At 41.9% G+C, this 27,847-nt stretch overlaps 2 protein-coding genes across 2 annotated transcripts; both read left to right on the top strand.

Moving 5' to 3' along the window:
* Positions 1-347: 347 nt before the first annotated feature.
* On the top strand, positions 348-16,659 carry prpf8 (pre-mRNA processing factor 8). The gene is made up of 43 exons (XM_054620277.1): positions 348-572; positions 1,196-1,313; positions 1,431-1,599; positions 1,803-1,967; positions 2,087-2,305; positions 2,407-2,619; positions 2,855-2,980; positions 3,139-3,244; positions 3,596-3,786; positions 3,948-4,067; positions 4,179-4,368; positions 4,541-4,660; positions 5,478-5,612; positions 5,757-5,886; positions 5,994-6,190; positions 6,343-6,549; positions 6,935-7,098; positions 7,186-7,312; positions 7,500-7,692; positions 7,866-8,053; positions 8,151-8,389; positions 8,639-8,785; positions 8,907-9,117; positions 9,320-9,436; positions 9,551-9,798; positions 9,893-10,072; positions 10,182-10,317; positions 10,540-10,709; positions 10,976-11,105; positions 11,236-11,382; positions 11,539-11,699; positions 11,878-12,069; positions 12,466-12,703; positions 12,825-12,953; positions 13,357-13,470; positions 13,601-13,774; positions 13,964-14,157; positions 14,314-14,553; positions 14,712-14,853; positions 14,962-15,102; positions 15,250-15,389; positions 15,663-15,865; positions 16,010-16,659. The coding sequence occupies exons 2-43, from the start codon at positions 1,205-1,207 to the stop codon at positions 16,162-16,164; spliced, it is 7,017 nt and encodes a 2,338-aa protein (XP_054476252.1). The 5' UTR covers positions 348-572; positions 1,196-1,204; the 3' UTR covers positions 16,165-16,659.
* Positions 16,660-17,271: 612 nt separating this feature from the next.
* On the top strand, positions 17,272-27,364 carry rilp (Rab interacting lysosomal protein). The gene is made up of 8 exons (XM_054598892.1): positions 17,272-17,873; positions 19,707-19,830; positions 21,846-21,967; positions 23,020-23,205; positions 23,816-23,985; positions 24,124-24,249; positions 24,356-24,469; positions 25,702-27,364. Exons 1-8 carry the CDS (start codon positions 17,547-17,549, stop codon positions 25,820-25,822), a joined length of 1,290 nt encoding a protein of 429 aa, XP_054454867.1. The 5' UTR covers positions 17,272-17,546; the 3' UTR covers positions 25,823-27,364.
* Positions 27,365-27,847: the final 483 nt, after the last annotated feature.

Here is a 27,847-nt window from a genome sequence, read left to right as displayed (position 1 = left end):
AAGGAAAGAAAAAAACAAACAAGTATTTTAAATAAGTAAGTAAGTAAGTAAGTAAGTAAGAAAAAACATATATAAATAAATAACATCTCAGCATATTAACTGGGAGTAGGTCCATGAAAACATTTTGAATTCATATTTAGTAAATCTATGCATAAATGGATCCACTTATCTAGAGAGGGACATAACAGCGGTATGTAGCCTTTCTGTTTGTTGTTTAAGCCCTGTAGTTACACTCCGACCCTACAGGGGGCAGCAGTGCGCCGGAACCGGACTCATCCGGGTACTTGAGAAAATTGCGCCCGTCCAACGCTTGCGTAAGTTTTGACGTAGAGCCCTGAGCATTTAGTTCTACGTCAGAACGTATATCCGGCGTAGCGGTGCTCCGTGAATCCCAGCGAGCTGCGTTCATCGTGTGGCCGCCGTCGTCCGTCGTGCGTGCTGCAGTTTTACGAAGACAAACCAACACAACAGTGGATCGGGAAAAAGGACGAAACAACGTTGAGAGAGACATGTTGTGGTAGCCGATCGTGTCTTCGACGTTAAGAAATCACCCCGGAAGTGAAGGTAGCGAGGTGAGTGGCGTCTAAAGCGTTCCCGTTTTTTGTTAGCATCCAGTTGTTAGCTGCTATGCTAGTTTTAGCAGTAGACCCACGCTTGGCCCAACTAACAAACTAACTCTAGACTGCCGACGTCGACTTGATTGTTCGTGAACTTGTTGTGCATCGATTTTAAAATAATAATTTAATTGCGTTTTGTTCTGTGAAGTTCACCGAAGTGGTAATGAGTCGAGTCCGCTGTTCTTAAAGGTCTGCACAGCGTTGTGCCGAACGGAAGCCATGTTGCTAAGCTAGCTGGCTAACCAGCTAACCAAATGAATGGCAATGCTAGTTTTACTTGGATAAGATAATGTGCAATAGTTATGTTTTATATTTAAGGAGACAAATACCAGTTTTTATTGAATTAACAAGATCAATTTTAATGTAAGGATTTCTCAAACGTCACATGGTTTTGTAATAACTGTGTCCTGATGTAATGGAGAGGCTTTCATAAATGTGGCTGTTGTGTAATCATGTTTATGTTTATTTTATTATTTATTTTTAATTCTAACTTACCCCACTCCTTGATATCAAACAGAAATCAAATCTACATGTTGAGGGCTATTGTTGATTGAAAATTGTTGTTTTGTTATTTGTAGTGACGCGCCATGGCAGCTACCTTCCCCTACAGAGGGGCCCCTCCAGGAATGCCCCCAGGTGTCCCCCCTCCGGTGCCTGTCCCAGACTACATGTCCGAGGACAAACTGCAAGAAAAAGGTATGTTGACTTTCACTCACTGCAGCATATTCCTGGAGTGGTTAAAAACTACAGTGATATATCAAAAGTGCACCTGAATAATTTTTTATTTTTTTTTTATTTCCTCCAACTTCACAGCAAGAAAATGGCAGCACTTGCAGGCAAAGCGCTACTCGGAAAAGAGAAAGTTTGGCTTTGTTGATGCGCAGAAGGAAGACATGCCACCTGAACATGTCCGCAAGATCATCAGGGACCATGGAGACATGACTAATAGAAAGTTTCGTCATGACAAGAGGGTGTACCTCGGGTAAATATAATTCACACCATAGTAAACGTATCAATGTAAAACTTAGTGTATTTTTTGGTGTAAGCTTAAAACTGATTGTCTTTGTGCATAATTTCTTGGTTTAAAAAACAAATCTTTTAATTATTTTCTTAATGATTGTCTGCTAAAAGAATATCCATCACCCCTGCCACTGCTCATCCTGTGTCTTTCTTTTTGTTGAACAGTGCTCTCAAGTACATGCCCCATGCTGTACTGAAGCTGCTGGAAAACATGCCTATGCCCTGGGAACAGATCAGAGATGTGCCTGTCCTCTACCACATCACTGGAGCTATTTCCTTTGTGAATGAAATCCCCTGGGTCATCGAGCCAGTCTACATCGCCCAGTGGGGGTAAGAGAGAGTGTGACGTTGGGTGATGCATTTGTGTATCATGTTTGTAGTTCACGGTGCTTGCATGTTTGTATTTCTAACATATTTATAATCATTGGTATCCCTTACCCTCCTCCCAGCACCATGTGGATCATGATGCGACGTGAGAAACGTGATCGTCGGCACTTCAAGAGGATGCGCTTTCCACCATTTGATGATGAGGAGCCGCCGCTGGACTACGCTGACAACATCCTTGATGTGGAGCCACTGGAGGCAATCCAGATGGAGCTGGACAACGAGGAGGACTCTTCAGTTGCAGAGTGGCTCTATGAGCACCAACCCCTCAAAGACACTGCCAAGTAAGCCATCACGTCACTCTTTAAAGACATTTTAAGTCTTGCATATTCAGCTGATTTGCATCTAGAAGAATCAAACAACAATTAATTTGTGTCCCCTTCAGGTTTGTGAATGGCACCACCTACCGTCGCTGGCAGTTCACACTGCCCATGATGTCCACACTGTACCGCCTGGCTAATCAGCTGCTCACTGACCTGGTGGATTTCAATTACTTCTATCTGTTTGACCTCAAAGCCTTCTTCACTTCCAAGGCCTTGAATATGGCCATCCCTGGGGGACCGAAGTTTGAGCCACTGGTTAGGGACATCAACCTCCAGTAAGGACTTCTTACCTTTTGATAAATTATAGACCTACAGACTTTACACTTTCCATTTTACTGCATTGTGCAGGCACTTGACATGACCACCTTGTTAGACTTTTTATTCATGTTGCATTTTGAAAATGTGTGTTTCATGTAATTGTTTAAATAGTCGTCTGTTTTACCCCAAACAAAACAAGTAGGAGTAGATGCTAGACGATTTGTGCCTTAGTTGATCCTCTGTCTCCTGCAGGGATGAAGACTGGAATGAGTTCAATGACATCAACAAGATTATCATCCGACAGCCTATCAGGACAGAGTACAAAATCGCCTTCCCCTACCTGTACAACAATTTGCCGCACCATGTCCACCTCACCTGGTAAGAAATCAATAAATGAATGAATTGGTTATTTCTTTAAGTAGCAGTTCATTGAAAGTTAATTACATTTAAATAAAAAATATTCAGATGTAACTTGCTGCTGAACATCATTTAATGACTGTCAGAAATTAGTAGATATTCATAACTACCTTTTGCAGGTATCACACACCCAACGTGGTGTTTATCAAGACAGAGGATCCAGATCTCCCAGCGTTCTACTTTGATCCGCTGATCAACCCCATTTCACACAGACATTCTGTCAAGGTGAGTGTGGATGATTGTGGCTGTTTCTCCAACTTCTGCCTTTGTCAGCTGTGAAAATATCTCGCATCACATGTCAAGTTCTGAATATAGTCCTCCTACAAAGGCGCACTTGCATTGGTCTGCTTGCCTGTGCGTAAGAACTGGAGGAATATTGAAATGAATGGGGAATTTTACCAGCTGCAGTAGCAGTTGACCCTTCACCGTTCAGATATTGCTTCTAATTATTTCAAGTTATAATTGATTTGGGGTAAAACTCCAGCAGAAATGAAAATGACTGAAATCCCTCTTCCTTACATTTAGCTGTTCTTTAACTAACCCTTAAACTCTCATTGTAATTTCCTGAACCCACAGAGTCAGGAGCCTCTGCCTGATGACGATGAGGAGTTTGAGCTTCCTGAGTATGTGGAGCCCTTCCTCAAGGAGACCCCACTCTACACAGACAACACTGCCAACGGCATCGCTCTGCTGTGGGCTCCGAGACCCTTCAACCTCCGATCTGGGCGCACAAGGCGTGCCATCGACATCCCGCTGATCAAGAACTGGTGAGAAAACCATCAACACGTTGGACCGAGACTAAATGTTTCATCATTTACAGATTGAAAACTGATGGGTCGGCTTTGTGGAAAATTGTGTGCATCTCATTCATATGTTTAATGATCATTTTTGGGATATTCTAAATGGAAGTTGTTACGTTTTCGTCCAGGTACCGTGAGCACTGCCCTGCAGGACAGCCAGTGAAAGTGCGTGTGTCGTACCAGAAACTGTTGAAGTACTATGTGCTCAATGCTCTGAAACACAGACCACCCAAAGCCCAGAAGAAGAGGTGAGCATCCTTTGACACTTCATTGGTTTCCTCTAACCCCGTCTTTCTAATTGAAGCTGTTTTCTTTAGCTCATGAGTTTTCTTCAGTTAAATTTAAAATCTGTTTTTCAGGTATCTGTTCCGCTCCTTCAAGGCCACCAAGTTCTTTCAGTCCACCAAGCTGGACTGGGTGGAGGTGGGTCTGCAGGTTTGCAGACAGGGTTACAACATGCTCAATCTGCTTATCCACCGTAAGAACCTCAACTACCTGCATCTCGACTACAACTTCAACCTGAAGCCTGTCAAGACACTGACCACAAAGGTACAATCTCCAGGGCAGATCCATCTGGTGGTGTTGTTGTTTACTGCAGAGCTAAAATGTTGATTACGCTCTGTTTTATTGTTAAAAGTCCCTTTCTGTATTCTGGTGCAAATAGAAAAAATTACAATTAATTCCAATAAATGACAACTGTGTTCTTGCTTCTGTCCCCCAGGAAAGAAAGAAGTCCCGATTCGGTAACGCCTTCCACTTGTGCAGAGAGGTGCTGCGTCTTAGCAAGCTGGTGGTGGACAGCCACGTGCAGTACAGACTGGGAAATGTTGACGCTTTCCAGGTTAGTACAGCAACAAATGTTAACCTGCAGCGCACTCACCTGGTCACAGCATGGACTCGTGTCATTAAAGCAGCACAATTCCTTTGTATCACACTAGATGAACATCATATCAATGCAATATGATAATAAAAATTGTAATGCACTCAACAAATTCAAAGGCATGTTTTCAATGAAGTCCTCTTACAAAGGCGCACTTGCATTGGTCTGCTTGCCTGTGCGTAAGAACTTGAGGAATATTATAATGAATGGTGTGTCTTTTATTTATCTCTGGCTGCAGCTGCAGTTTTCTCCACACCATTCAGATATTTTTTCTTATAATTTATACTTAATTTGTACTACATTCTTCTTTACATAAAGCTGTTCTTATGCCACATGTTTTTTATTTATAATTATTTAATACTTCAATACTGAAGCCCAGGTTTAAATTATTTTGCCATCACACTAGATGAACATCATATCAATGCAATATGTGTCTTTCAATTTAATTAAAGACATTACATTTCAAGTATTCTGTTATTCTTCAGTATTGTTTAATACATTTTCAAAAGGTTTGGTGTATTTTCTGTGTTTTTTAAAAAAACAAACAAAAATATCTGGCAATACCCAAAATTGAAAACCTAAAAACTACTGAACAATAAGCAAATGTCAAATAAGAATATTGGGGTCCTGCACTGCTGTTGCTGTTCTTGAGAAATCAGTTCTTGAAACTGTTATGTATTGAGTTCGATGGTGGTGATGTTTTAACATTTGTTAACTTTTATTATTTTACAGTCATTTCACGCTTGACTAATCCCAGCATTTTGCCTCTGAATTGTAGTTGTCTGATGGGCTGCAGTACATCTTCGCCCATGTTGGTCAGCTGACCGGCATGTACCGCTACAAGTACAAGCTGATGAGACAAATCCGGATGTGCAAAGATCTAAAGCATCTCATCTACTACAGGTTCAACACTGTAAGTATATCATCTACCAAGTGTTTGTGTATTTGAGATATTAGGTTTGGTTTCAATAGAAAGCGTTTCCACAAACTAAACAAAATTATTTTAGCCTGCCAGCTTAAGTTTGGTTCATCATGATTTTTTTCTTTTTTTTAACAGGGTCCTGTGGGCAAAGGTCCAGGCTGTGGCTTCTGGGCTCCCGGCTGGAGAGTGTGGCTGTTCTTCATGAGGGGAATCACTCCCCTGTTGGAGAGGTGGCTGGGAAATCTGCTCGCCAGGCAGTTTGAAGGTATGCATAAACACACGTGGGGGTTAGGGTTATGTTGCTTACAGGTTTGCGTCTGCAGGAACTTAAAAAACATTTAAGCAACAACTATTTTCAATTCCCCCAAACAGGACGTCACTCCAAGGGCGTAGCCAAGACGGTCACCAAACAGCGTGTGGAGTCTCACTTTGACCTGGAGTTGCGTGCCGCTGTGATGCACGACATCTTGGACATGATGCCCGAGGGCATCAAACAGAACAAGGCCAGAACCATCCTGCAGCATCTCAGTGAGTCCTGGAGGTGCTGGAAGGCCAACATCCCCTGGAAGGTCAGTGCATTACAGAGATCACTTCCACTGTAACTGAGTGTGATATGGGAGAGGGGCTGGGGTTTTTTTTGGGGGGAAAGGCAATGATTATTCACAGAATACTTAAAGCACTGCTTTGTTTAAATTTAGTATATGTCTGACTTTCATTACAGGTGCCAGGTCTGCCCACTCCCATCGAGAACATGATCCTGCGCTACGTGAAGGCTAAGGCCGACTGGTGGACAAACACTGCCCACTACAACCGTGAGCGAATCCGCCGTGGAGCCACTGTGGACAAGACGGTGTGCAAGAAGAACCTGGGGAGGCTGACTCGTCTGTACCTGAAAGCTGAGCAGGAGAGACAGCACAACTACCTGAAGGTAAAGCACAGGGGAAAAAAGAAATTTCTATTCAATTAAAAGCTGTATTTTTGTGTTTTTTGCACCGTCAATATTATTGTAATTGTAATGCACTCAACAAATTCAAAGGCATTTTCTTGATGAAGTCCTCTTACAAAGGCGCACTTGCATTGGTCTGCTTGCCTGTGCGTAAGAACTTGAGGAATATTATAATGAATGGTGTGTCTTTTATTTATCTCTGGCTGCAGCTGCAGTTTTCTCCACACCATTCAGATATTGTTTCTTATAATTTATACTTAATTTGTACTACATTCTTCTTTACATAAAGCTGTTCTTATGCCACATGTTTTTTTATTTATAGCATTTTGCCATATTTGTTAATGAAGTGTATTTGTCCTGCCTACAGGATGGTCCCTACATCACAGCTGAAGAGGCGGTAGCCATTTACACCACCACTGTTCACTGGCTGGAGAGCCGTCGGTTCTCACCCATCCCGTTCCCTCCACTGTCCTACAAGCACGACACCAAACTGCTCATCCTGGCCTTGGAGAGGCTCAAGGAGGCTTACAGGTAAACACAGTTTCAGCTTGAACAACTTCATCAGCAAATGCAGCAACATGTTTTCTACATTATCGTTTGTGTTTCTGCTTCCCCTAGTGTGAAGTCTCGTCTGAACCAGAGTCAGAGGGAGGAGCTGGGGCTGATTGAGCAGGCTTACGACAATCCTCACGAGGCCTTGTCCAGAATCAAACGTCACCTGCTCACCCAGAGAGCCTTCAAAGAGGTAAGGACCAAGACGTGATGATATTTTTAGTTAATGGTGAAGTTTCTACAGCACACTTTCTTTAAACCACTGCAGGAAAGGTTAGCTCTAAGCAGACTGTCAAAGCTTGAACTTATTGTTATTGTTATAAACGTGTCTTACACATATGCGATTCCTGTCGAGTCTAAGAACTACTTCTTCTTTGCAGGTGGGTATCGAGTTCATGGACTTGTACAGTCACCTGGTGCCCGTCTATGATGTGGAGCCCCTGGAGAAGATCACCGACGCCTACCTTGACCAGTACCTGTGGTACGAGGCGGACAAGAGACGCCTCTTCCCACCATGGATCAAACCCGCCGACACTGAACCACCACCACTGCTGGTCTACAAGTGGTGCCAAGGTCAGAACCAATAAGTGTTTACTGTGTTTAAAGTCTGATCATATTATGTTAAACCTCAGTATGCCTTTTAGGTAGGATTAAACTTTTGTTAATAACATGCATCTCATCTGATGACTACCATTCTGTTAAAAGGACCAAAAGTCAAACATAATCTTTTTGTTAATTCTCCTCAGGCATCAACAACCTGCAGGACGTGTGGGAGACTGCAGAGGGAGAGTGCAACGTGATGCTGGAGTCCCGCTATGAGAAGATGTACGAGAAGATTGATCTGACTCTGCTCAACAGGCTGCTGCGTCTCATTGTTGACCACAACATCGCTGATTACATGACAGCCAAGAACAACGTGGTCATCAACTACAAGGTAAGCACACTCTTATCGTGTGTGTAGACATACATGCAGTTATGTATTTACTTGTACTTGATCTAAACGTTTTCCTTATTGTCTCTTGTCCATCTAGGATATGAACCACACCAACTCCTACGGCATCATCAGGGGGCTCCAGTTTGCCTCGTTCATTGTTCAGTACTACGGCCTGGTGATGGACCTGCTGGTGCTGGGCCTGCACCGTGCCAGTGAAATGGCCGGCCCGCCTCAGATGCCAAATGACTTCCTCAGTTTCCAAGACACACCCACGGAGAGCGCCCACCCCATCAGACTGTACTGCCGCTACATCGACCGCATCCACATCTTCTTCAGGTGAGATTGAATCACCAGAATGATAAAGATGTTCCACACATGGCTTTTTGCACATATTGCTTTTTGGCTACACAAGCTTTAATGGACAACATGCATTTTACACTGCCTGTTCTTTTTTAAATTACTTAAGCTAGTAACGGTGTATAGCTTCTGCATTTGCTGCCAAACGGTACAGATTTCTGAACAGGAATTAAAAAGGAGGTTTTTGTTGATGAATTTTAAGTCATGGCTTTTTCATGTGTCCACCAGGTTCTCTGCTGATGAGGCCAGGGATCTGATTCAGAGGTACCTGACCGAGCACCCGGACCCCAACAACGAGAACATAGTGGGTTATAACAACAAGAAGTGCTGGCCCCGTGATGCCCGCATGAGACTGATGAAGCACGATGTCAACCTGTGAGTTCCACCTCTTAAACAAGCTGTATATTAATTATTAAAGCTTATCATATAGGGAACATTATACTTGCATTTAGAAACAAATAGCCTTAATATCTTTTTCTAATCTTATTCTTCTCAGGGGACGTGCTGTGTTCTGGGACATCAAGAACCGCCTGCCCAGATCTGTGACTACTGTCCAGTGGGAGAACAGCTTTGTGTCGGTCTACAGCAAAGACAACCCCAACCTGCTCTTCAACATGTGTGGCTTTGAGTGCCGCATCTTGCCAAAGTGCCGCACCAGCTACGAGGAGTTTACTCACAAGGACGGCGTGTGGAACCTGCAGAACGAGGTGAGGAATTGATGCCCAAAATAAGCATCTGTCATGTTACTAGGGATGCACCGATCTGATACCTGGGCTTTAGATATTGGTCAATACAGAGTATTGATCAAATACATTACTGTACTGACAAATGCATCTCATGGAATCTATCTTAAAGTTGCCATAATCACAATCTTGTTTTAAAGTTTCTGAATTGTATTGTCTTGTGTAGGTTACCAAAGAGAGGACGGCGCAGTGTTTCTTGCGTGTGGATGACGAATCAATGCAGCGTTTCCACAACAGGGTGCGTCAGATCCTGATGGCCTCTGGATCCACAACATTCACCAAGGTCAGCTGACAACCTTCTCTCAAAGAACTAGAGTGTGTAATATGTGATTTAAAAAGGAAAAGTGATAATTACCTTGTCAGAATAGTTCAGTATATGTACTCTCTTTCCCTCCAGATTGTGAACAAATGGAACACTGCTCTGATTGGTCTGATGACGTATTTCCGTGAGGCTGTGGTCAACACCCAGGAGCTCCTGGACCTGCTGGTGAAGTGTGAGAACAAGATCCAGACACGTATCAAGATTGGTCTGAACTCCAAAATGCCTAGCCGTTTCCCTCCTGTGGTCTTCTACACTCCCAAAGAGTTGGGTGGCCTTGGCATGCTGTCCATGGGCCACGTGCTTATTCCACAGTCTGACCTTCGGTAAGTCAGCATGCAGGCTGCTGTTGTCTAGATCTATTGGCAGTGAATTATCTTGTAAATTCAAGTCTTTACAACTGGTCTTTAATTCCACCAGGTGGTCCAAGCAGACAGATGTGGGAATCACCCACTTCAGGTCCGGAATGAGCCACGAGGAGGACCAGCTGATTCCTAACTTGTATCGTTACATTCAGCCATGGGAGAGTGAGTTCATCGACTCCCAGAGAGTTTGGGCCGAGTACGCCCTCAAAAGACAGGAGGCCATTGCCCAGAACAGGTATTGGATTCATAGGATCTGCTGTTCTGCTCTGATCTAATAGTATTATTAACACAAATGTGAGCTGTAATTAGACAAGCTAAATAGCAGTGCGTTTGCTGTGTTTCAGGCGTCTGACCCTGGAAGATCTAGAGGACTCATGGGACAGAGGAATCCCCCGTATCAACACACTCTTCCAGAAGGACAGACACACACTGGCCTATGACAAAGGCTGGAGAGTCAGGACAGATTTCAAACAGTACCAGGTATGATGGAGACACCACTGATGGGTTGAGAGGAACAAGTGTCTTGGGATGAAATCATGTGCCACTGATCAGTTGTATTGAGTTGATTCTAATACTAACAAACCGCTATTTACTTACAGTTTTCATGATGAAATGCTGACTTGTGTATGTTGATATACGAAGGTTGCACTTTGACACCAACATGCATACATCTATTGATATCTCTGTCTTGAATGAATGCAGGTGCTGAAGCAGAATCCGTTCTGGTGGACTCACCAGAGGCACGACGGCAAACTGTGGAACCTGAACAACTACCGCACAGACATGATCCAGGCTCTGGGTGGAGTGGAGGGCATCCTGGAACACACGCTCTTCAAAGGCACTTACTTTCCCACCTGGGAGGGTCTCTTCTGGTGAGAGCACCTTGATACTAAGAATGCTTATCGTATGAGAATTGAAGAGAAATAAGAATTTGATCCTTTTACGGCTCAAACATCTATCAAAAGAAGATAATTTCTTGTTCTGTGAGCCAAAGTGTGTTACCTGAGACACTTGCTGTACTGTGTTTTCTATTTTCCTCCCATAACACTCATATCCCTGTAGCTGATTTTTCAAGTTGTGGATGTGTTATATTCCTTCATTACAAAAAGCATCAATTGTCTCAATTTCTGGGTTTAAGGGAAAAGGCCAGTGGCTTTGAGGAGTCCATGAAATGGAAGAAGCTGACCAATGCCCAGCGGTCTGGTCTGAACCAAATCCCCAACCGTCGCTTCACACTTTGGTGGTCACCCACCATCAACAGAGCCAACGTTAGTAAAACCAACATTTGTAAATGTATCCATCAATGTATTATGAGCTACCTGAAGAAATCATGAATGAAGAACTGTCCAAATGGTCTAAACATGTCTGTCTTTGTCTACATTTTCTGTCCTCTCTTAGGTGTATGTGGGTTTCCAGGTGCAACTTGACTTGACAGGAATCTTTATGCACGGCAAGATCCCAACACTGAAGATCTCCCTCATTCAGATCTTCAGGGCTCACTTGTGGCAGAAGATTCATGAGAGCATCGTCATGGATCTCTGTCAAGTAGGTTTAATTACTTTCACCTCTTCATGGAGGTTTTCACTCAACACAACAGCAGAAGTGTATCATTCTGAAGTTTGTCCTAAATTAGATTTTCACTTGCTTTGTGATTGTTCTTCCCACATTGCTAATAACTTTTTTTCCCGTTTTTGTTTTCAGGTGTTTGATCAGGAGCTGGATGCTCTTGAGATTGAGACAGTGCAGAAGGAGACCATCCACCCCAGGAAGTCGTACAAGATGAACTCCTCCTGTGCAGACATCCTCCTCTTTGCATCATACAAGTGGAACGTCTCTCGACCATCTCTGCTGGCTGACTCAAAGTATGACTTTCCAAATTATCTTTACATGACTTGTGCTTTCAGAAAATAAATCAATGAGTTTATTCAAGTTACAGTCGGTGCTCTGAAGACAATGGGTTTCTTAAACTCCATAATGGAATAATTTTAAATGTCCTTTATCTTGTCTTCAATGAATTAAAATGTGCACCTCCTCCTACAGGGACGTGATGGACAGCACCACCACACAGAAGTACTGGATCGACATCCAGCTGCGTTGGGGTGACTATGACTCCCATGACATCGAGCGCTACGCCAGAGCCAAGTTCCTGGACTACACCACCGACAACATGAGTATCTACCCCTCCCCCACCGGGGTGCTCATTGCCATCGACCTGGCTTACAACCTCCACAGGTACATGACCAGTACGACGGCAAAGGGAAACGTAAAAATGTGGTTCCTCATAATTATTTAAGTTAAAATGTGATCTAATGATCTAGCATAAGTATCTTAGCTGCAAAAAAGCTGTAAAATTAACTATGTATGGCAAATGTTTGACAGCATTGCCTGAATTCTGTCATCCCCTTGTTCATGTCAACAAGTACGCTCTGAAGTAGCCTTGGGAGACTTCACACTATCTTCCTAACTTGTTCTTTCATTAGTAAATCCGTTCAAACGGTGTTGTTGGGTAGATGTGCTCTGACCTCCATGAAATATTTCATTCTCTGGGTATCAACAGAGGAAACGTCAAAGAAAAAAAAAATATCTAGAGTTAGTATTTAACTCTTTGTGGTTTAATTTCCTCCACAGTGCCTATGGAAACTGGTTCCCAGGAAGCAAGCCTCTGATCCAGCAGGCCATGGCCAAGATCATGAAGGCCAACCCTGCCCTGTACGTACTCAGAGAGCGCATCCGCAAAGGTCTGCAGCTGTACTCCTCCGAGCCCACTGAGCCCTACCTGTCCTCACAGAACTACGGTGAACTCTTCTCCAACCAGATCATCTGGTTTGTAGACGACACCAACGTGTACAGAGTCACCATCCACAAGGTGAGGACCGCATGAGAATGACATAATGAAAATTAAGTTTCTGAATATGTTGTTTTTGCAAAGGAATATTAAAATGTATCCTCTGAATTCAGTCACATTTATTCTGTGTCTATCTCAACAGACCTTTGAGGGTAACTTGACCACAAAGCCCATCAATGGAGCTATCTTCATCTTCAACCCCAGGACTGGTCAGCTTTTCCTCAAGATCATTCACACATCTGTGTGGGCCGGACAGAAACGTCTGGGACAGGTACGACCCGGCTCTGCTCCTCCACCCCTCACTTTAATTATCTACAGCTTTTATATGGATTTATACTGATTCCTATTGTGTTTTGAATCTCATTGGGGTTTTTTTGTTGTTGCTTTTTACATATCTTCAGAGAAAAGGCCCCCTACTGCTGTTGCATTTTTTTGTATTACAGAAACAATGCAGCTAAATTGATAATGTATCTAGATTGGTTGATCTTCTCAATACTTGTTTATTATAACTGCTATTTATTTGAATTTGTGTGTTATTTATCAAGTTCATTACTCTACAATACTCAACTTAGTGACACTGATTCTCTCAGAAACACCTTCCTACCCCTCCTAAGTGGCTAGATAGATACATTCCTTTATTTAATTCTAACTTCCTTCTTGCTTAATCCTTGCAGCTGGCCAAGTGGAAGACAGCTGAGGAAGTGGCTGCCCTGATTCGCTCCCTCCCCGTGGAAGAGCAGCCCAAACAGATCATTGTAACCAGGAAGGGCATGCTGGACCCTCTGGAGGTAAGACTCTTTCATGCTAATGACCACTCTAATAATTACAGGCCTTGAAGGATCATGGAGTGTAATTTCTAAAACTTGGATCATCCCGCCAATGCTTTCCTGATCTAATGCTGTTGTTCTCTCTTTGCAGGTCCACTTGCTTGACTTCCCCAACATCGTGATCAAAGGTTCTGAGTTGCAGCTGCCATTCCAAGCCTGTCTGAAGGTGGAGAAGTTTGGAGACCTGATCCTGAAGGCAACAGAGCCTCAGATGGTGCTGTTCAACCTCTACGACGACTGGCTCAAGACCATCTCGTCTTACACAGTGAGTATCGCTCTATCCCACAAAGAAGCTTAAACAGGATTTAATGGATCATACTGAATTATTCTCTATCGTACTGTATTGTTTACCGGAGCTGATCCATGCTAATTCCCAACAAAAACTCATTAGGGTGCAAATCAACTTATCCCCTGTGTAAATAGTTTGTGTTTTGTTGTTCGTCCCAACCTCTAGGCCTTCTCTCGACTCATCCTGATCCTAAGGGCACTCCACGTCAACAACGACCGTGCCAAGGTGATCCTGAAACCTGACAAAACCACCATCACCGAGCCTCACCACATCTGGCCCACACTCACTGACGAGGAGTGGATCAAGGTGGAAGTGCAACTCAAGGATCTCATTCTGGCAGATTACGGCAAAAAGAACAAGTGAGTATTAATGCATGGACTGAATATTTGCCTGAAGTAAATACAGTATGTTACTCAGATGGTTGTGTATGCAAATGTTCTGTTCAGTAACTTCATAGTACATAATTAAAGCCAGACTTGTATCTAGTAATCAATGCTTCTTTTGCCTTCCTCCAGTGTGAACGTGGCCTCACTGACCCAGTCTGAGATCCGTGACATCATCTTGGGTATGGAGATCTCCGCTCCGTCACAGCAGCGCCAGCAGATCGCTGAGATTGAGAAGCAGACCAAAGAGCAGTCGCAGCTCACGGCCACGCAGACCCGAACCGTCAACAAGCACGGTGATGAGATCATCACCTCCACCACCTCCAACTATGAGACCCAGACCTTCTCCTCCAAGACTGAATGGAGAGTCAGGTAAGCAGACTGAATTTGTTTTGAGCATTTCTTCACTCAGAAATGACATTAATATACATAAAGAAAAATAATCATAATAGCTTATTGTAGTAACTAGGTAATCCTAACAGGTTTCCATCTCAGTTGGCTTTAAATGTTCCTTGTGCTTCACCTGTTAGGGCCATATCTGCTGCCAACCTCCACCTCCGAACCAACCACATCTACGTGTCGTCTGACGACATCAAGGAGACGGGCTACACCTACATCCTGCCCAAGAACGTCCTCAAGAAGTTCATCTGCATCTCAGATCTGCGAGCACAGGTAGGATTCATAGAGCTGCAGTTGATGGACGAACTCTTTCCTTTTGTGTCTGTGCAAAGTAAAGCAACAAACTGCCTGTGGAAACTGATGTGCGCTGTTTTGTTCCAGATTGCAGGCTACCTGTACGGCACCAGTCCACCAGACAACCCCCAGGTGAAGGAGATCCGTTGTATCGTCATGGTGCCACAGTGGGGGACACATCAGACTGTCCACCTGCCCAACCAGCTGCCGGGTCATGAATACCTTAAAGTAAGAGAAACGTGCATTTTGAGAGAATATTGCAGCTCGTTCTTACATGTATTTTTTTTAATGGATGCTTGTTACTTGTAACCACTGCTTTGTAATATTTTTTTGGTTGTACCAACAATTTCTAACTTCTTTCCTTTCTGTAAACAGGAAATGGAGCCCCTCGGCTGGATACATACTCAGCCTAATGAGTCACCCCAGCTGTCCCCACAGGACGTCACCACCCATGCCAAGGTCATGGCTGACAACCCCTCTTGGGACGGAGAAAAGACCATCATCATCACTTGCAGGTATGTTTCATGACTGTTGACAGTAAAATCTGGAAGCTTATATTCCAGATCTAGAGTGACCTCTTTGCGTCTACATCTGTGCGCTATTTCTTGCCCGTTGTCATCGCCTTGTGCTTTTCATTGTCAGATAATAAGGATGTAAAAGACTGAAAACACCTTTTTTGCTACTGCTGGTTTTCATTTGTCTGTTTTAAAGAGATTTTTTACAGCCACATAGTAAAGTGATGGTTGTTGCTTAATGGTATTTAAACGTATTTAACCTCTATGTTTTAGCTTCACCCCGGGCTCGTGCACGCTGACAGCCTACAAGCTGACACCCAGTGGCTACGAGTGGGGCCGGCAGAACACGGACAAGGGCAACAACCCTAAAGGCTACCTGCCGTCCCACTATGAAAGGGTGCAGATGCTGCTCTCTGATCGCTTCCTGGGCTTCTTCATGGTGCCCGGACAGGTGTCCTGGAACTACAACTTCATGGGTCAGTAGCCATAGTTTATTTATTTATCAGAGGTCCTTCTATTTGTCACTTTAATTAGATGAAATTTGGTTCTTGTTTGTATCTTATTTAAAATTGGCAGAATAGGTGATTTTTAAATAACCTCTTTTGATCATCTTGTTCCAGGTGTGCGCCATGACCCCAACATGAAGTACGACCTACAGCTGGCCAACCCCAAGGAGTTCTACCACGAAGTCCACCGGCCCTCGCACTTCCTAAACTTTGCCTCACTCCAGGAGGGTGAGATCTATAATGCGGACCGTGAGGACATGTATGCCTGAGAGCTGACGTACTGCTCTCCTCACATTTTGTAGATAGCTCTGCCACAATCATGTGGAGCCAGCCCAGAAGAGTCCTTGTAATATTTCTGTTGAACACGCAACTGTGATGTTTGGAAATTTTTATGTAAAGGCTTTGGGACTTTTTTAGAACTTTTTTTTTTTGATATTTTCTACAAAGTTTGTTTTGTTCCCCACTCTTACCTCCATTATTACAGTAAAGCTTCTTCAATAAGATGCAGTCTTTCAATATTTTGTTTCTTGTGGTACATCTAAGTATAAGTGCATTTGTGTGTAGTTTGTAGTACACAATACTTTGGGGTAATATTTGATAACTAACTTTGTTTCAAAATGGTGAAGACTTATTTCCCCTTTGCCCTTGAGAAATGAAATTGAAAGTTGTATTTTCATGTCCGTAATGCCCTGTTACTATGTTGTACTGTACACCATCAACATTGTAACTTGGATTTAAATAAAGATCAGTTTTTTTTATAAAAATTTGTCATGTGATGTTGTGATGTGCTGTTATTCTAATTGCTTAATAAAACAGTGTGTAACAAAAAGAAAAGTGAAACATTTATGTTAATTTTAACTGCGTGGAAGTGTTTTTGGCTTGCTTCCCTTTTGTGGAGAACCCAGAGGTCAACACCGCCTCCAGTGAAATAGCTGGCTTTGGTTTCAGTGAGCTGCTCAAGCACACTTCAGCTATTTGGATACCAGAAAAAAACCTTTAAAAATATGGGCCTGCCATTCAAAAAAAAAAAAATTAAAAAAATGTCTTTACTGCTTTTAAGTCTGGCACAATGGAGTAATACTGGAGTTTAGCCTGTGTAGGTGTAGTTTTCTGCCTCACTTTTACTTATTTAATTGACATTTATTTGACTAATAGGTCAGCATTCATGACTGCAGATCAGCAGAGGAAATACAATGTTCACGCTCTGGTGCATGCATCAGTATGCTCGACCTGGCAGGCGAGTCTCTGCATGTAGTCGTGTGTGTGTGTGTGTGTGTGTATACTCGAATTACATTGGTCAGAAAAGTAGGAGGATCCTGCACAGAGTACTGCCCTGGACTGTCCAGCCTTGTACTTGTAGTGTAGTTTACCGCGGAGTACTCGATGTTCTTGTATTTTTTCCCTCTTTTGGCAGGCCGTGTTATTGTGAGCAAACATTAAAAATGCAAGACGTGTTGTTTGAAAGGATGCAAGTCAAGTTGAGGCGTGTCTGCAGCGTGGGCTCAACACTGTGTGCACTTTAAACTTTCCCTCTGCACTCGTGTGTTGCTTTCACATTTGCAAGCATCTATAATAAGCAGTTTTTACGGCTTTGCTGTCATGTCGCGCTGACGGGTTTCGTTCATGAGAAGTGAGCTCTTCTGACTCGGACATGGAGGCACCTGAAGCAGCACACACGGAGGGCTGTTTCCACAGGACTTTCTCCTCGCTGACTGTGGACGACGTGTATGAAATAGCCAAGCTCATCGGCACCGAGGTGGAGAGGCTGATCGACGGCTGCGGCAAAGACAGCGTCGTGGGTCTGGTGCCCAAAATAGTGAAGGTGCTGGAGCTCCTGGAGAACTTCGCGTCGAGGAACCATGCTCACAAAGTGAAGGAGGAAGAGCTGCTTAAGGCGTTTGAGACCATACAGCTGCAACAGCAGAAGAAACGAGCGGGGAAGGAGAGCGACGAGGTTCACGATAAACATGAAATACGGGTGAGAGACGTGGGAGCGTATGGTGCCTTTAAGCCCTCCGTGTTTGTGTCGTTAAAAGCAACGTCGAATTAACTTACCGTTACGACTCCCAAATGTATGATATATATATATATTAGTGAAAACAAATGAAGGTTTATACTCCAAAAGTACCAAACGGACCGTCTTTCTCTGTGTGTTGACTGTCTGGGGCCTCCGACACAAACTACCTACCGTGCGCTGGTTGTCAGTTAACTCCTAACTGACTCACTCAGTGCTACTGACCGTTAACCCTGCCGCCCCGTGTTGCCAAGGCAACCGCGGAGTGACCGTTACTGTAGGCGTTCTAGCTGAACGGTTAACAGTTGGTACATTAAACAATGTTTAATGTTACCTTTTTGTGTGTGTGTAACGTTTAACAGCATGTTAACAAAACACCCAGAAAGTATATTAAACTAGAAAAATTCAACACTGGGGATTTTTGCAAGCAATTCCAGAATTATGAGTAGTGTATAACTAATATTAGCTACAGCTAGCAAGTTCAAAAGAAGCTAGCTAGCTAATCAGCAATGCTGCTTAGGGGAAGCCATACAGTCAGACATGTTATTAATATGTATAAGTAAAGTATTAGCAGTAGCCTAAATTCACTTATTGGTGTTATTTATTAAAGTTAAAGCAGACTACTCGGTTATTATATAAAAAAAATAATGGGGAAAAAATGGTTTATGAGTTAGTGTATGGCATTAATGCTAACTATTCTGACTAGCATATTGTGTGTTGTACATTGGGCTACCAATGGGACAAAGGCCACTAGGTAGTTTAAGTGGTTTATGGCAATTCAGTTAACAGACAGTGATTGGGAATATGCACGTCATTGTTATATCAGGGGTTAACATGACCTCAGATGCTTAATTCTGCCCTGGGGCCCCCAAGCAGAATCCATTCATATGGTTGTTCAACATGGCCTACTATGTAACACTTCATTATGCAAAGTAGACAAAGAGTCATATTGGTGTCAAACATAGTTTACAAATAGAAAAATAACTACTCCAATGCTCCCAAACTGCAAATGTTAACTGGTACTTGAATACACTCCATTATACATCTCTGGTCATGCTGCATACAAGTAATGCGTCAATGTTATAAGTGTGTTGTAAGTAAGTGAAATGCATGCTCTCTGACCTAGTACATGTGGGACATAAAAAAAGACAGTAAAAAGCTGCTTTGACACGAGTAACAAAGCCAGAGGGAAGTTGTTACTGTACTATCTCTGCAGGAGCATGCACTTGTACTAGGCTGTGTTATGGTTAAATAACACACCAAAGAACTTCGTTGTTGTGGGACTGTGTGACAACTAATCTTTTAAATGTTTTTGGTGAAGGAAAAGAAAGGAATTGTTTTAAATACTTTGATCATACCATTAAAGACTTAACAACATTTTAGATTTTTGCCATTTAACCTACATTGTTGCCAATTCTCCTTCCTATGAAATCTCATCTGGTAGTGCTTATCCATCATCCGCATGTCAAACTCTATAAACTTTGATAGGTAGTATCAATGCATGACGGACAGTGTTATTATCATTACTGAGAAAGTAAATCAAGAGGTGTGGTTCTCAGAAGTCAGAATTATCTACTGAGATGTGTTGGAAACATTTCAACAAAACATCTGTATTGACTTAACAGCAAAATGACACACCCGCTTGGACACAACTTATTTAGCTGGATCCAAATATTTACATGCTCATGAGATTTTAACAGCACAAAGGGCATTACATCATTTTTTATTTTTTTTTAAGTTTAGTATCACATCTCTGAGGTTATGGTTTTACAGTCTGTCTTCCATCTTCTTCAACAGGAGCTGCAGCAGAAGGAGCAGCAGTGGAGACAGAGGTGTGAGGAGCTGGAGGCCCAGGTACAGCAGCTCCAGGTGGACAGAGGGGAGCTGCAGAGCAGACTGAAGGGCAGCCATGCACAGGAAGGTAGGTCCCAGGTTTTTATTGTTGAGTGTTAAATATGCTATGGGTTTTTGAAAACTGGACATTTGGGTAAGCCAAATCAGCTCCAAAATACATCATCGCAAAAGCATCCTTTCATCAATCCATGCTACATATTGTTTATATGCTCAAATGACAGTTTAAATCCCAACCCAAAAATGAAGATGTACATTAACATTTCATAAAGCCTGAGGGAATCATGGGGATTTCTTCCATCTTTGAGAGTTGAATGGACGATCAAAACTAGAAATGGTGAAGCCTTGGTGTTTTTAGGATGGCTCTCAATACCCAGTGTGGGTTACAAAAAGTTTGAGATACATAAAACAAATAAATGTGGATATCACAAAAACAATCTAGCACTCTTTAAACATTATTACTTGAGAATTGGAACTGAATTTGGTGTGAGTGCCAAGATGATCCCTAGAGTACAAGGACTCATCCCTGGTTACCATTAGCTCTTCTCTAAACAAATCAACTTTGAGGCCATTTGCCTATGTAGTTTTTCTCCTCCAGAATGCAAATGTATGTAACAGTACTTTCCATGAGTACTGTTTTCCCACCAATGACTGTGCACTGTGTGACGTATCTACTCTGGGCTGAAAGCAGTCAAACTGGTCGTTGCTTTGTTTATGGTTATTTTGTGAGGTGAGGCATCAGAAGTGATCACAGGTAGGAGAGGACTCAGAAGAGTGTTGTGTGAACAATAAAACATAAAGACGATGCACTGAAAAAAACATTAAATTGTGGAATTCAAATTTGGCATAGTGGTGTTATTATAATGTGAAAGAAGGGCTTCCTCTTAACACAGTAACGTGAGCCAGAAGGTGGAGTCACTTTGCTGACTCTTGTTTTCTTGTACTGACAGGAAAAACATGATGTCTTAATACTTATGTGATTTATTTAACAAGAGGCCATGTGGAAGGTGAACGTGATCATTAATTTTATGTTATGAATGTGACTGCTGTTGGGATCCCATGCTTCGCTCAGCGGACTTGAAGTTCAAATGAGCGATTATTTCAGTTTTTATTTAAGATTTTAATATTATGGGACTATATATGGTTTAAAAGACACGCCTTATTTTTTTGCTGCAGCTCCAGTATGTCTAAAGAGTTAGTTAATCCGAATCATAAAATAAACAAAAACATCTTACTATGAATGGTGTCTATCTGTGTTATAGCTTTGGTTTTGTTGCCCAAGTAGAGATATCACCGTCAATGGAGGTGATGGAAAGTCTTTTTCACCTTTTCAAACACGTTTCTATGTTGCTGAGCTTCATGAGCATTATGAAGTATTTCTGTTTCTTTTATAGTTTTAGAGATGCTTATTTCAAAACTGGTTCACAAACAACCAAAACAATCTGTGAGGCAAGTTACTTGAAGCAAGTGAGAGATACTGTATGTTTTTATTCTATTTTAGGATGAACTGAAATTCTCAGTGTAAAACGACAAGATTGTGTGCACTGTCCGCTGTCACTTAAGACAGTTAGCTAGCATGTGGTAATAAGCTTATGTGTAGATTTCTTATTTTCATGTTAATTATTGTATAATCTATTAGAGGAGAGGGCTTGATTTAGTTTGTACTACACTCTCACCACTAAGTCAATGGTTTCATTTTCTCATAAGTTGTATAATTACGATGGTCTTATTTTTCACCATGTAAATGGTAGGAATGGCTGAAATGAAAGTAGCTTTGTTGAATATTTTTATACCCAGTATGTAGCCTTCACTCTACTTTTCTCATTCGCCATGATTAGTTTATTTCACAATAGATTATTCAACTCTACAGATCAGTAAAGTGGCTTTATTAACAATAAACAAACTATATAATGTAACAATATAACACAACCTATTCCAAACCTGAATTTTGTCATCAATTGATGATCATTAATCTAAATTTATAACAATAATTGTAGCCAGCATTGAGGGTTTCCCAAAAAGGATGTATATTTAGGGCCACTGCTATTTATCTGACCCTTTTTGTTTGTGTGTTTATGTGTGCAGACCGTGTCCAGCGGCAGGAGCGAGAGGTGATGCTGAAGCTGAAGGAGGTGGTGGACAAGCAGAGAGATGAGCTGAGGGCAAAAGGCCAGGAGATAACCACCATAACCAAAGAGGCAGAGGCGGTAAGGAGAAACACACACGAATGATTTGACTTTTCTTCAGCGTATAAAAACATTCATGGATAGCAGCTCTCAAATCATATTTCAAATGTTTCCATGATTTAATTGATGAAACAGCTGATGGCAGCTGGCGGTCACTTGGTTTCTAGCCTGAAGATAAAAGTAGAAAGAAATTTGTTGTCTTTACTGGAGTGAATGACACCTAGAACATCTGGACCCACAAACACATATAATATTTATGCCTGTGGCTACAAAGGTTGGTTTCCTTAAGGCTTGGCTTTCTCATAGAAACAGGAGTGTTTGTGAAGTAACTGTCATGATAAGATGATATTTTTTTAAATAATTGTTCACAACATAGTTGTGTAGCACAAGCATTTTTAAAAGATAAGCTACAGCATGTAAACCACATCAATAAACATGCCATAAGACAAGGACTGTGTCAAGGAAAGAGGAAGGAGTGCAAAGATTATCTGCATAGTTACTGGTTGAGGATTAAGCTGCATTTATTACAAGTCTGGGCAGAGTTTTAACCCCCTCGCAGCCACTGTGTGTGTTCTTGTATGAGTGTTTGCATGTGTCCCTATGTGTGTTAAGACATGTTTAGCACGTGATTTAAATAGCAGCCATAACTGGGTGTGTGTCTGTTTTTTGCTCCCAGTCAGTTGACTCAAGTCTGAAAAAGCAGCTGATGGTAAACTGAGCTAGTTTCTCTGTTTGCTCAAAGGAATGCCTAGAATAGTTTTCATCCTTAAAATGAATGCTAAACTTGTACAGTTTCATTCTTTGTCCTCTCCGTCCCCCAGACTTCTGGTCCAAATGCCACGAATGGAGACATTATCAGCCACTCTGCTGTTATTTTTAGCCAGATGCAGATAGATTGTCTTTTTGGTTCAGCCCTGGTTTGTTCTTTTTGAGTTTAACTATACTTCTAACTTGGGGGAAATATGGAAACTTTTTGTTTGACTTTAAACCTGTTTAGTAGGTCAACTTGCTCCTGATCATGATTAAAATCTGTGTGTGTGTGTGTTTGTTTGCGTGTGTGTATGTGTGTGCAGCTCCAGGAGCAGTTGGAGCGCTTCATGAAGATGAATGCGGAGCTGCGACACAAGCAGAACGTGCTGCAGGCCCAGCTGAAGAGCACCGTGGAGAGGAAGGCCGACATGGAGGCCGACCTGAAGGAGAAAAACAAAGAGATAGAAAACCTCCAAACACAGCTGGACATAACCAACAGCAACAGTCCTGTAAGCGCGACTCTTAAACCCGTCATTCATGCGTCCTTTATTTCATGTGAAATAATAATCTACTTCTCGCGTGTATTTAAGTGGGTTTGCCTCTCAAATTCAGAGATACATTTACATTTATTAAAAATCTCCTGAGCTGCAAGTCAAAATGTATCTCGACAATTAACTAATTCTGCTGCGTCACTAATTCTAAAATGTTTTGGAAAAGAGCTGAAGATTTAAAAAGTAAATTTGTAGAAATGGTACTACTGATCAAACCACAAAGGCCACTGCTGTATTGTGTGATTGAATGAATGAATACAACCAACAATTGACTTATCCCCTGTCTACCCAAAATATAATGCAGCGTGCTGCAGCCGAATACAAGATTAACCATGGACAGACACAGGTGCACACTAATTCTCCGTCGCAAGCAAGCACCCACACACATATAAACACCACCGATCGCATGAACTCCCTGGAGGAGATAATAGCTGCTTTCAAACTTACTCCAATCAAAAAAAACATCATGTCTTTCCTCTGAGTTAGAGCCTGGACAGTTTGTTGTTGACAGTATCTTTAAGTAGTTTTGTAGTCCGCATGACCTAATGTCTCTCTGTTCTCCCATCAGCCCAGCTTGAGACAAACAGCTCGCGAGTCCAAGAAAAAGTCCACAGTTGATCAGAAGGATCCAGATCAGCCGTGTTTCACCAAGAAGGAGGTGCGAGACATCATTTTTGAGAGGAACGAACTGAAAACCAACCTCTTCCTGGTGCAGGAGGAGCTCAACTACTATCAGAGGTGGGTCTACTGTGTGTGTGTGTGTGTGTGTGTGTGTGTGTGTGTGTGTGTGAACATGTGTTGTTTGCCACCTTCTGAGAGAAAGCATTTTCCTAGAGACTTTTGTGTTGAAATGAAAATGATTGTGTGTTTCTGCAGGGAGATCCTGAATGAAGAGAGGTGTCCAGGTTTCCTGTTAGAAGCCGTCCGCTCTGTCATTAAAAAAAAGAGAAAGCTCATTAAGGCAAAGATGCTCGGCACTGGCGTCAACGACTGCAGCAGCAGGTCATTATTAAAAACACTAAACACATCATATCTAGAAATAATGGGCAAATGAAGAAATATGTTCAAAAGAGAAGGTTTTCATCGCTGTTTGGTTCTTCTCCTTCAGTGACGAGGAGGAGAGGAGATCTCTGTTTGGGCAGACAGAAGTAGACGGCTGTGAAGTAGACGGCTGTGAAGTTGACGGCAGCGACAAACCAGCTGAGTCACGCATTAGAAACCTGTAAGTACACCTTCGGCCTACACTGTTACACTTCACGGCTCAGACTAGAAACCACAGTGCTGGTCTGCAAAATATCAGAGATTATGTTTAGATAACAGCATCTGTCCCTGCTTATGTTTATGCTTTGAAATAAGTTGATTTCATTGGACCAAAGGCTTTACATTGTCAAATTCAATGCAGATGATGTGCATACAGTGTGCTTCTCTTGAGTAATTTGTCCAAAGTAGAGCTCCTCATTAAATGGGCCAGTAGATATGTTTTAATTTATCTGACTGACTCAGACACAGAGGATTTCTCCTGACATGAAAGCTCAGGATTATCTTCATGTTGTTTGCTTGAAGCTCGGGAGGGAGAAAGAGAAACATCAGACGGGTGACCAAAGTTCTCAGAGGGATGTGAACCCTAATGTCTTAAATTTTAGACTATTTACAAGCTGAAGCATGATGCCTAATTTAGGATTAATTTAAGGTCTTATAGTGTTTTATTTAAGCAATATGTTAACACTAAAACACAATTTAGAGTTCATTTACCACATAGTATTACAGAATATCCACAAAATAGATTTTTTTGATAGATATTTATTACCCTTAGATTAGTCTGTTTTCTCAGAAATGTGCATATATTAAGATAGAGGAGATCAACCTGCTTCAACTAATGAAGAAAAAGGACCGGGTATTATAGGGTGTAACATGCAGGGAAGGAAATCTTTGGGAAAGTACTATTATGTCTGAACCTCCTGACTGAAAATGTAATTAAGAGAAGAATGTACTTGACAACTCCTGTCTGGACAGGACGGAAAATACAGCTGGGTCAAGATTTGATATGGGGCTTTTTGGGCTTTATTAGACAACCAGTCTCATACATCTGTTTTGCATTTTGCATTATCACTTGGGCGACAATATATCTAAAATTTAATAAGAAACATAAAATACTTTTTTTGCAGCCTACAGTCTCCAAGAGAAACAAGTAGAGAGCATTTATTAAGAATGATACGACATTCATTTCTAACAACTGAGCACTCAAACCCATTACAACCCTCATTAAATGCAAAGCAAGAGCAATAACAACACAGCAGACATTATCTGTGATTTAAAGCATCGGTCTCATCTCTCTCTCTCTCTGCTGACGCTGTCACTGTCCTGAGATCTCCCTCAATCCTGGACTATATTTAGCTGTAATCCCTGAGAGCAGATCTGACCTCAGGCCTGTCTTTTCTACTCTTTCGGCTGCAGCTTTGGCTTCCTGACGCGGTCGGGCAGCGGCCGGAGCCCCACCCACATGAGCAACTCCCCCTCCACCTGGGAGATCCTCGAAGACTCAGAGACCACTGAAGAGACGGGACCGTCCGCCTGAGCCTGGTACTGACCACAGAGTTCCTGCTGTGAAACACCCTTCTTCTTCCCTCAGCTTGTTACAGAAAATGTGGTTCGGGGAAAAAAAAAATGACGTGGACATTTGAACGCAGCCCCAGTGTGTATAACACAAAAGCACTGCGTGAGAAAAATGAAAGTGAATGAAAGTGGACAGACTTTCTTTGCTTAACTTTCAATCATAACTAGGCCACTTTCATTTCCCCTTGTGTTAATTTTCCCAAAGTCCCCTTATTTCTTACATAGAAGTGATAAATAAGTACATTTGATATACTAGTAATACAGCATATATGGTACAATGTACCACAGTACTCAGAGGGATACTTTTTAACCTAAAATAGGATATAAGGATACCTCCATGTATGATTCAAGTATAAATACAACAATCTTTTTATGTATTGTTCATCTTGAGGAAAGTGCAAAAATGGATTATTCGCATATATATTTATATAGATCCTCAATTTTTAACAAAAACCAAAGACATTATGAAATGTATTGTTCTGAAACTAAACTCTCCCCTCCAGTTCTATTGAAACAGTGTGTATGTTAAGTTCCCCTCTGTTCCACAAGAGGGCGTTGGTTCATTTTATTACAATCAAGATTTTACCACCAGTATATCAAGTGACTTTTACCTCAGTAGGGGACCTTTTAAGCCATTTGTGAATTTGTGTATTCTTTACAAAAAAATAAGGTTGTCATAAGACCAGTCTCTTCAGGCAGCGAGTGCATTTTAAGCCAGTGAACCTTAATTTACCGCTTGTTGTGTTATACAATATATTTTCTTAATTTTCCTTGGCTGATGTGTGTTTGATGCTGGTGCCATAAATGTGCATGTGTACATGTATATGTAAGCACATGTATTCTGGTTAATGTACAGTACCAGACTCTGCAGATCCGTTATTTTACTCTGTTCCCTCTTAGAGGAACAGTGTTCAGCATTTTGGGGAATCTATTGGCAGCAATGAAATATTATATTTATAAGTATGTTTTCTTTAGTGTATAATCACCTGAAAATAAGAATACTTGTGTTTCCCTTACCTTAGAATGAGCTGTTTATATGTACATGCAATGTGCAATGTTTCTACAGTAGCCCAGAATGGACAAACCAAACACCGACAATAGAGAGGGACATTCACATTTTCACGTCGCCAATGTAGATCTCCTACATGCTTGGCTCACAGGAGAAGTTTCAGTTTGTTGCAATCAGTAACCTCACCGCTAGTTGCCCCCAAATAATACACTCTGCACCATAAATGTCTGACCAGAACACTACTCAGACAATGACAGACCAGTGGTGTATTTGTTTGGACAATGTATGACCATCAAATCAGAGCATGTTTTCGTAAGATACTGTGTTTCGCAATTTATTTTTGTAAGCATGTTTTTGCTGACAAAACAGATTTATGATGTCAATTGCCATATGAGTGAAATTTATTGATGAAATGTGATAAAAACTATTCAAAATGTGGATTTTTCTGCGATGTTGAGATTTCAAGATGCAATAAAATCCATTAAACACAAAATTTTATTGAAAAAAGAAATGTTCTCAATGCATTTTTTCCCATAATTCATGAATAAAGTCAAGACCAGATTTTCAAAAGATACGGATGCACCAAATGTTGCTCCTATTGAATGAAAGCAGGAGCTCAAAGTGTCCACGTAATCATCTTTGTACTGATTTTCAAGACTTACAAGGAAGGCGAAGGTATTTTTCATCATGTCCTGGAAGAATGTCAACAATACATTCTGGGAAAAAGGTGAATATCAGGGGCGTGTGTGAGCGTTTGTGCGAGCCCCACCAGTGTGTACGGCGAGTTTTGTGTGTGACTGTTCGACCATCTTTAAAAAGCTCTGTGTCTGGTTGAATAGAAGGAAGTGACTCTGACTTCCCCAGGAAATGGGAAGAGGAAACCTGGGGGCTTCGACCTCTCTGGCTGCAGCGAAGCCACAAGATGACTCACTGGAGAGAAAAGAAGGAGTGAAGGGTGGAGGGTAGACAGAAAGAGAG

Source organism: Anoplopoma fimbria, chromosome 1, assembly GCF_027596085.1.
Source record: "Anoplopoma fimbria isolate UVic2021 breed Golden Eagle Sablefish chromosome 1, Afim_UVic_2022, whole genome shotgun sequence".
NCBI lineage: Eukaryota > Metazoa > Chordata > Actinopteri > Perciformes > Anoplopomatidae > Anoplopoma > Anoplopoma fimbria.
The sequence above is the reverse complement of the archived record's forward strand: the minus strand, read 5'-3'. Positions and strand labels throughout refer to the sequence as shown.

Coding starts and splice junctions, on each gene's coding strand:
- prpf8 (XM_054620277.1), top strand. CDS start 1,205: ATGGCAGCTACCTTCCCCTACAGAGGGGCCCCTCCAGGAATGCCCCCA. Junction 2,620..2,854: donor GTTAGGGACATCAACCTCCA/GTAAGGACTTCT, acceptor TGTCTCCTGCAG/GGATGAAGACTGGAATGAGT. Junction 10,073..10,181: donor GAGGCCATTGCCCAGAACAG/GTATTGGATTCA, acceptor GCTGTGTTTCAG/GCGTCTGACCCTGGAAGATC.
- rilp (XM_054598892.1), top strand. CDS start 17,547: ATGGAGGCACCTGAAGCAGCACACACGGAGGGCTGTTTCCACAGGACT. Junction 17,874..19,706: donor ACGATAAACATGAAATACGG/GTGAGAGACGTG, acceptor CTTCTTCAACAG/GAGCTGCAGCAGAAGGAGCA. Junction 23,206..23,815: donor TAACCAACAGCAACAGTCCT/GTAAGCGCGACT, acceptor TTCTCCCATCAG/CCCAGCTTGAGACAAACAGC.